The sequence below is a fragment of the Babylonia areolata genome, chromosome 6 (assembly GCF_041734735.1).
Source record: "Babylonia areolata isolate BAREFJ2019XMU chromosome 6, ASM4173473v1, whole genome shotgun sequence".
Lineage (NCBI taxonomy): Eukaryota > Metazoa > Mollusca > Gastropoda > Neogastropoda > Buccinidae > Babylonia > Babylonia areolata.
This window is the reverse complement of record NC_134881.1, coordinates 25072279-25082278: the sequence shown is the minus strand read 5'-3', so window position 1 is coordinate 25082278 and position 10000 is coordinate 25072279. Positions and strand designations below refer to the sequence as shown.

The 10000-nt window shown below is 44.9% G+C and overlaps 1 protein-coding gene across 2 annotated transcripts in view; it reads left to right on the top strand.

Moving 5' to 3' along the window:
• LOC143282862 (beta-1,4-N-acetylgalactosaminyltransferase bre-4-like) overlaps positions 1–10000 on the top strand; it is a 38767-nt gene that overhangs the window by 7807 nt on the left and 20960 nt on the right. Inside the window, exons 2-4 of one of the 2 annotated variants that reach the window (XM_076588719.1) lie at positions 4412–4501; positions 6068–6664; positions 7545–7780. In XM_076588719.1, coding sequence (XP_076444834.1) covers positions 6271–6664; positions 7545–7780 — 630 coding nt within the window. In that variant the 5' untranslated portion in view covers positions 4412–4501; positions 6068–6270. The remainder of the gene's footprint in view (positions 1–4411; positions 4502–6067; positions 6665–7544; positions 7781–10000) is intronic. The other variant, XM_076588720.1, reaches the window with a different exon arrangement.

Genomic DNA, 10000 nt, shown 5'->3' with positions numbered 1-10000 from the left:
TCCACTTAAGTGTCTACAATCATAGGGAGTAGAGCGGGGGTGAGGAGAGGTAAAGATATATCAGCGGTAACATATGACAGTTTCAGTAGCTCAAGGAGGCGTCACTGCGTTCGGACAAATCCATATACTCCACACCACATCTGCCAAGCAGATGCCTGACCAGCAGCGTAGCCCAACGCGCTTAGTCAGGCCTTGAAAAAAAAAAGATAATACTACTAATACTAGTACTACTAATGATGATGATGATAATAATAATAATAATATTTATTATTATTATTATTCAATCCTGCTAATATGGGACTTTACATACATGGATATAAAGGAATTCCTGTTGCCACTGTGGTGAGTTTGAATTTCCGACCATTTCAAGCAACGAGTCGCAGAAACTGTGTAGGAATGAATGAAAAGTTCCGCTAAACGCGCGGAAGCGTTGGAGATAAGCGAAGTCGTACGTACCCTAAGCTGGCAAGATCTGTTATCGGGGCGGCCCTCGGGTATTTGTATCCACTGTATCCCCGTCTGGACAGCAGGTCACCAGACGGGTGTTGGGGGGGGAGAGGGTGGGCCCTTCGCTTTGTCTGGGTCGATTTACGTCACTGTTCTGGCTGGAGTGAATCAAATCGAATCTCTAACCTGAAGGCGTCATCACGTTTGACTGTGTGGAAGTGTGTTTGATAAGACTCTTGAGCACTCACTGCTTACAATGTGAACACAGGTAGGTAGATTTGTTCGATTGTTGTACTGACGCCTTCGTATTATTAGGCTTATTATTATCATTTGCAGGTATACCTGCATTATGGACCTGTTGGTATGTGTTGGTTCGTTTATGAACAGGCGTAGTTCGGTTGCACCGTTGGCTTGTTGAGATCCTGAGGACGACGGTGCAGTTGAAAGAAAGATGAGAGGGCAGTGAATGGAAACAGTGCGGAGAAATGAGTGAAAGCAATCAACGTTACAATTCAGTGTGGAGTTCTGAAATCTTATTCAGCTTCAGATTCGTTAGGTAGGCACTTGTCATGGAACCATGTGGCTAAAACTGTAAACGCCAACTCACGGGACCAACCACGAACGTCAGAGCCAATGCATCACGATATTGGGCGTTGGTTATTTCACTGATTCCCAATTCTATGATATTTGTTATGAACCACTGAATCTCCAATTTTCTACCTTAAAGCAGTGTTATGCACCACTGATTGTCGAATATAACTGCCGTTAAGCAGTGTTATGCACCACTGATTATCGAATATACTGCCATTAAGCAGTGTTATGCACCACTGATTGTCGAATATAACTGCCATTAAGCAGTGTTATGCACCACTGATTGTCGAATATAACTGCCGTTAAGCAGTGTTATGCACCACTGATTATCGAATATACTGCCATTAAGCAGTGTTATGCACCACTGATTGTCGAATATAGGTATACTGCTGATAATCAGTGATCATAGCGTGGAAGCGTTCAGGACTTTTTCAAACCTAACCTGACATATCTAACAGGAAAAAAAACCAAAAAAAAACGGGGGGGGCGCGGGGGGGGGGGCTTTGCTGTGGAGACGCGCGAGCACCCGGACAGAACTTTTGAGTTACAAATAGGATATGATTATATGTGACAGGGAAAAAAAAGAGAAAAAAAAACGGTTGACGCTTCAGGCTGTGATGACGGACTCTCTCTGTGAAGAGAGCAGCACAAATTTCAATCAGAAAACACTGTTGCGACAGAAAAGTAACACAACACAGCTCAGCACAGCACAGCACAGCACAGCACAGCACAGCAAAGCACAGCACAGCAAAGCACAATACAATACCATACAATACCATACAATACTACACAATATCTAAAATCCCATTTTATACATAGCTGAGTCTATAGAAACGTGATAAACATGTACACCCTGGTTGTCAGGGATTTTCCACGGCATACGGTGCACAGCAGCACCACATAAAGCAGTCTCTCTGACAGGGCGACGAAACTCCATGCCAAGAGTTATTGCGGAGCGACGCCGACAAAACCCAAAACATCGTTACCACCCACCGGCAGACGCGGCTTCTAAGCGAATAAACAGAAGAACTGAAGAAACACTAAGGGCGCATTGAGGAGAGAATGCCAGAAACCAGCTTACCCCCCCCCCCCCCCAACCCCCCCGCCCCCCACCCCCATCCATCCTGTTGGCATGTCGTCTTTACTTACATATCTCACTTCACGTCGTGTTTCCACCAGTTCAAAAGAGGCTCTCTTTTTCTTTTTTTTCTTTTTTTTTTTTAATTTTTAACCCCTCTGAGGTGAATGGAAATTGCAAACATTTCGGTACATTTCCCCACACGCTTCTCAAAATCATCACATTCTTACAAAGAAGTTAATGCAAAAAAAAACCCAACAAAAAACAACTCACACACACAAAAACAACAACCCTAAAACAGCGATTTGTAAACAAAATTATGAAACCCTGTATGAGAAGAGGGCAGCTTCTGTCAACTTTTCATTTGCCAGAGACTGTGTGTTATCGAGATATCAAAAAAAAAAAAAGAAAAAAAAACGAAAAAAAAACAACGGTTGTCGCCAAACCTGAAGAGATAATGGTAAGAAGCATTCCACGCTTAACAACAATTGTACAAGTAAGTCAACCAATGTAAGGTAATGTAATGCATGACGAAAAGTCTTGCGTAGAAGCCAAGAGCTTAAAAGACAACTTTAGACTTTATTATGTCATCATATAGTAAGGAAAGTTTCCTTGCAAGCACTCACACACACACACACACACACACACACACACACCATTCTTCACCCTCTGCCCAATACTGTTCCCACCACCACGTCCCGCCCTCTTCTCCCCACCCCCCATTCCCCCCCCTTTTTCCCCCGTCTAATATCACTTAAAGTGGAAGATGTTAAACTGAAGACTACACACACACACACACACACACACACACACACACACACACACACACACACATCACAAAATACAAGCACAGAGTCATACTAGCACTTGCCCCCACCCCACCACTACCTCCTTCTCTCTCTCTCTCTCTCTCTCTCTCTCTCTCCATGCACAAATGATACACAAAGCACACTGGTCAACGCACACGCAGACACACGCGTTTATTTGCAACCATGTGGTCTGTCGAGTTGAGTTTTACGACGTAGTGGCTGACGGCGTTAAGGTCAAGTTATTCTAGGGGGTATGTCCTGGGTGTTTCTCTGGGTGGGAAGTCCGTCTGACATTCAAAGGGTGCTTTGTCTCCCCCTCCACGCTCATTTTTATAAGCCCTTAGACCTTATAGCTGCGGGACAAACCGGCTGTGTAGGCCCACTGGTTGGCAGCAATACGAGAGACCATTTGTTGTGAGTCGTGGTGGTGATGTCACAGGTCTCTGGGTATTGTGGTGATTTTCAGGGGAGGGGGATCTCTGGTACTTACATATATCGACCAGATCATATTTTTGTACACCAGCAGAAACGGGTATATCTATCTATCTATCTATCTATATATATATATATATATATATATATATATATGGATGATAGACTTTGAGGGATATGGATATCTATTTTTGTATTTGAAAACTTATTCAAATGACTTATACAACCATTCTCAGTTGTTATGCTTAGAATATTATATATGACACTTATGTCGGGTTTTTTGTTTGTTTGTTTGTTTTTTTCCCGCTGTTGTTATGTTTTTGTCCAATTTGTCTTTTCTCCTTTCCCAGTATTTGTATTTTATTCATTTATGTCGTCTTGTCAATTGTCTATGTGTTAGAAAAATGGGAATTTTTTTTTTAAGTTTAAAAAATAAAATAAAATAAAATTATATCCAAAAAACAAAACCAAAAAAAAACAAAAAAAGAAAAGAAAAGAAACGGGTATTTGCCGAACCGAAAGCTATGTGTTGGAAACGAAGAATTCCATCTTAAGCAGGATCGTTTCGGTTTTTTTTATTTATAGTCTGTTCATCTAAGATGATGATAATTATTAGACTGAAAATAAATTATAATATTATTATTATTTGGATTATTATCATTTCTATCATAATGATGATTGTTATTATGTCAAATCAATTGATGTAGCCTTGTGGCTTGATACATCAGGAATTCTTGTCATACTGCCATCATTTAAAAGATATAGACTCTACTAGATTTTCAACCAGACGAGAATTAGTGATCGACTGACAATTTCTTTTCCCCAAAAGGGAGCATGGGCGTTAAAGTCTCCACCGACAACCCATTGTTCATTGTTCATAGCAAGGGGGGTAAACAACAACAAAAACGTAAAAAACAAAACAAGAAGGGGGCATAATTTCGTGCGATCTATATATAGTCTGATTCGTAACTGCTGGACTGAGGAGTTCTGAACTAGAACATTGCGGTGTGCTCAGATGTGTTATGACAAGACCAGTATTCCCCGTGCTGTGCAGTGGTGCAGTGTGATGCTAGCGTCTGATACGGTTCCAGCGCAGCTCGCTCCGATGTACAACACGAGGCAGAGTCTGGTGGAAACTAAGGAGGTCAGCCTTTCTTGTCAATCTGATTCCACACTGGGGTTATAATACGGTCTGGATTACAGATTAGATAAGTCACGATGTGAAATGTGATTCTTCAAGCTTTGAAAACTTTCGTACAGAGAGAGAGAGAGAGAGAGTTGACAAAAACAATATAGATGTCCACGGGTTGTCTTCATAAATGACTACAGACACTGTGGCCTACTTTAACCCTTTCACCGCCAACCTCGCATTTATGCACAGGCGTGGTAGAGGACCCATGTCACTGAAAGGTGACCATTCATTGGTCTGTTATCCATGAACCTACTGCTCTAAATGTTCGGTGGTAGGATAGGCCATATTTTCTTTTCATCGCAGGGGGGAATCCCCAGCTGTTCTTAGCCACTGTCTTTTCTCTGTTTATACCACACGGGAATTTTGTACTCTAAATTGACTGGCGGTGAAAGGGTTAAAGGCCTGCCTATGTGGGCCTACACATGGGTTCGTAGGGATTTTCGTGCAACAGTGTCGTGCTGGAAAACAAACGTGTTGGGTCATAATCAGAGTTTTGGTGTTGATGGACAGTGATATCATCGTGTTTTTTTGGAAACGGGCACTGTCGTACGACAGAGATAATTGTATTTAAGAAAGACAGATACGACCTCGGTTGATGGAGTGGTGGCCTAGAGGTAACGCGTCCGCCTAGGAAGCGAGAGAATCTGAGCGCGCTGGTTCGAATCACCGGCTCAGCCGCCGATATTTTATCCCCCTTCATTAGACCTTGAGTGGTGGTCTGGACGCTAGTCATTCGGATGAGACGATAAACCGAGATCCCGTGTGCAGCATGCACTTAGCGCACGTAAAAGAACCCACAGGCAACAAAAGGGTTGTTCATGGCAAAATTCTGAAGAAAAATCCACTTCGATAGGAAAAACAAATAAAACTGCACGCTGGAAAAAATACAAAAAATGGGTGGCGCTGTAGTGCAGCGACGGACTCTCCCAGGGGAGAGCAGCCCGAATTTCACACAGAAAATTCTGTTGTGGTAAAAAGAAATACAAATACAATACAAATTTAGCTGCGGTTGTCTGTCACCAGAGAGGGTGGAACACGGATGGGCCTCTTCGTGGTCTGACTCGGTTTGCTTTGAATGGTTTGATACGTTATTGGTAAACGCTGCTGGGGATTTTACTTACCATCGTTGACGTAGAGAAATTGTTAAAAAAAAATGCTGAGAATATTTTGTCCAGAAAAATATCAACAGAATTGCTTTGGGGTGTTTTTGGTTTGTGTGTTATGATGGTAGAGTGTGTACCCAAAAATCCTTACTGTTCCGACGACGTGACGGGATGAACAGTCGTGCATACGTTTCTCTAGCGCCCCCACCCCTCCTCCCACCCCACTCTCTCTGTTCGTGTGTTGCCTCCCCTCTCTCACTCCTATCCCTTTCTCTCTGGCTCACCTCCCACCTTCTGTCTGTCTGTCTGTCTGTCTCTCTCTCTCTCTCTCTCTCTATATATATATATATATATATATATATATTACCTTTTTTTCCAGATTTAAAAATGCTTATTATTTTCTTGTCTTTTTCAGCTGTAACAATATACGTACGTCTTAACCACCCTCTGTCACGCTGACCGCACTTCCAAGGCCTTAATATTCGAACAAGCAAATCCTTTCCTCCCCGTCAGTCCTATTCATCTCACCAACGTCGAAATCAACCACAAGGGAGAGACTGTTCCACCGAAAACAACAACAACGATAACAACAGCAGCAACAACGACATCGACAACGACATGAATCACTTCCACCAAAGCCTCACCGTCTCCAGGACCTACCTCAACACGCGCGTGCAGTGCCACAGACTGATGACGCCCATCAGAAGGACTCTGCGCTTCGTCGTGGTGTTTCTGCTGCTACTGTGCGCTGCGGAGTCCTTGCTGTCCCTGGCAGTCTACCTGGGCTACAGCGGGGGCACCTACCTACAGCGAGTCCACTGGCACAAGGACGGCAGCCTCACCTTTGCCGAGTTCCAGAGAGAGGTGATGAGACCTCGTGGTGGTGGTGGTGAGGGTGGTGACGGCGTTGGTCAGGGGGAGGAGGTGGACGCTGGGCAGATGACCACGTCGACGACGACGGTGCAAGCACGGCTGTTGTTACCTCCCTGTCCGCTGGTGCCTCCTGGATTAAGTGAGTTTTGTTTTTCGGGTACTGAGATTTTGTCCGTTTTTTCCCTGTTTGTTCTCTCTTTTTTTTAGGGCTGGAGGACTGGGGTGTAAAGAGCGTAATGTGAAGTCAGGTTTTCAACAGAACATGGAAATATAAATGAAGAAGACTTTTTAGGTAGATTATTTTCACGAAAGGGTAAACTTTCGTTTTTATTTGTTTGTTTGTTGTTGTTTTAACAGAATAAGCCGGCAAGGACTCGAACGATCGCCGAGCTTTCGAAATCATGACATTATTGCACAGCCAAAGCTAAGGCCGATAGGCCTTGGAAATGAATATAATTTACGACAATGATACTGTTGAAAAAAAAGACAAAGAAAAAAAAAACAACAACCAGCAATCATTCAGGAGGGCTGTAGTGAAACAGCCAACCAGAAACAATCACTTTCAACAAGAAATGGACTATTTATTGGTAATCTCCATCTAGATCTATGTCTAATAAGATAACCCAAAGATTTCAAATAAACAAACAAACAAAAAATATTTCAAATCTGGATCTTTGTATACATTTTATTTTATTTTATTTTGATCTTTCATCAGTATGCATGTATTCTGGGGGAAAAACAAAAACAAGCAAACAAACAAACAAACAAAAATACTGTTAATGTTCACAAGGTTCGTGGACAATAACAGTGCATGATGTATGTTCATGGACAATAACAATGCATGTATGTTCGTGGACAATAACAATGCATGCATGATGTATGTTCGTGGACAATAACAATGAATGGTGTATGTATGACAGTCAGTCGTGTCCGACTGTGACCACACCATCAGTACCAGCAGGAGCATAACAACATAACACGTACTATACTAACTAAAATGTCTGGTACCTTTTTCCCAGGGGGCCCGGTGAAGGTGAACATGAAGCCTCCCCCGTCATTCCGACAGCTGGAGGAAACCTTTTCCATGCTGCAGCCCGGGGGGAGGTACAGCCCCCCTACCTGCCGACCCAACCAGAAGCTGGCCATTATCATCCCCTACAGAGACCGCCGTGTGCACCTGAAGATCTTCCTCCGAAACATGCACCCCTTCCTCCAGAAACAGCAGCTGGATTACACCATTTTTGCAATTGAGTTGGTGGGTGGCGTGTGTGGTGTGTGTAGGGGGGATTGGTTGGTGGGTGACGTGTGTGTGGAGGTGCGGGAGGGGGAGGGGGCGCGTGTGGTGAGGGGAGGTGGGATTTGGTGGGTGGCATGTGTGTTGTGTGTGGTGGGGGGGGGGTGGGTGGCATGTTGTGTAGTGTGTGGGTGGGGTTGGTGGGTTGTCATGGTGTGGTGGTTGTGGTGTTGGGGGTTGGTTGGTGGCGTGTGTTGTAGTGTGTGTGTCGTGGGGGGGGCGGGGTTGGGGCGTGTGTGTAGTGTGTGTGGGGGGGGGCGGGGAGGGGGTTGGTGGGTGGGTGTGGTGTTGTGTGGTGTGTGTGGTGGAGGGGGTGGGGGGGGGGGGCGTTGTGTGTAGTGTGTGTGGGGAGGTTGGTGGGTGGCGTGTGTGTGGGTGGTGGTGTTGTGGGGGGGGGGGGAGGCCCGTGTGTGTAGTGTGTGGTGTGGGGGGGGGGGGGGTTGTTGGTGTGTGGTGGTGGGTAGTGTGCGTGGGGTTATGGTGTCGAGTGTGTGTGTGTGTGTGAGGGTTGGTGTGTGGAGTGTGTGTAGTGTGTGTGGGGGGGTTGGTGGGTGGCGTGTGTGTGGTGTGTGTGGGGGTTGGTGGGTGGCGTGTGTGTGGTGTGTGTGGGGGTTATGGGGTGGAGTGTGTGTGGTGTGGGGGGGGGGGGTTGGTGGGTGGCGTGTGTGGTTGGTGTGTGTGGGGGTTGGTGTGTGGAGTGTGTGGGGGGTTTGGGGGGGGTCTTGTGTGTTGTGGTGTGGTGGAGGGTTGTTGGCGTGTTGTGTGTGTGTGTGTGTGTGTGTGTGTGTGTGTGTGTGTGTGTGTGTGTTGTGGGGTGGTTAGGGGGGTCTTGTGTGTTGTGGGGTGGTGGAGGGTTGTCGCGTGTTGTGTTGTGTATGTGTGTGTGTGTATGCGTGCGTGTATGTACGTACGTGCGTTCGAGCTCGTGCGTTTGTGTGTGTGCGCGCGTGTGTGTGTTTTACCATCAAGAAACAATTAGTGTTGACTGACGAACCGATACAATAAGCTACTCACACAGCTGAAAAATACAGGTAAAAACCGAAGAATGCTTTCCACTTGCCTTTATGTTTGCGCGTAACTGAACGTGCACCACTTAATTTCACAGTATCAACGGAAATAAAACTCCCATATCAACCTCTTTGCATAGCCTGAAATATAATACAAATCATTACAGTCTGAAAAATGTTCGTCACACAGATGCTTAGGCAGTATCGGTATCAGTATCAGTAGATCAAGGAGGCGTCACTGGGTTCGGACAAATCTATAAACGCAACACCACATCTGCCAAGCAGATGCTTGACCAGCAGCGAAACTCAACGCGCTTAGTCAGGCCTTGAGAAAAAAAAGAAGAAAAAAAAGGTAAATGAACATATATATATATATATATATATATATATATATATATATATACGACATATGCACACAGGCAAACACAAAAGGCAGCAAGTCACTGAAGAAATAGATGACATATAAGAACATAATTTGGATAGGAAATCTCTCAAGCCTGACCGACGGTTTCGGGTTATTTCCAGATTCGTGGCATTCATTAACTTATGAAGCTGCTTTCCAGTGCGCTCTGTACCCATAGGCATATAAATTATAGTCTCAATATATATATATAGAGAGAGAGATCTCAGTGTTTTTACTGCTCCTCCTCCCTCTCACTCTCTACCCGTGCCACCCCCGAACACGAAGTTCCCCGTGGTTTTATTGACAGACAGCAGCCCACAAGTGTGGATCTATTTTCAGGTTGTAGCCCACCCGTGCTAGCGCGCGTGTGTGTATGTGCGCGCGCGTATGTGCGTGCGTGTGTGTATGTGCACGTGCGTATGTGTGCACGTGCGTGTGTGTGTGTGCACTTGCGTGTAGTATGTATGGGGGGTTCTCTTCCTTTATACCCAGTTATTATGTCCTGTTTATCAGAGAGTGAGACAGGTCCCAAATCTGGAAGTGGGAACGATTTATGTATTCGGACGGGCTCACCGAACCACCCCTCTGTCTGTCTGTCTGTCTGTCTGTCTCTCTCTCTCTCTCTCTCTCCCATCCCTCTTGTCTTCTACTGTGTCTGTTATTGCTCAGTGCTCAACTGACGATAACTTGAGCACTGAAACAATACTTTTTATTCATTTTTGTTTGTTTTTGTTTTTCTTACACACACTGTGATACAGGCTTCTGCTATCC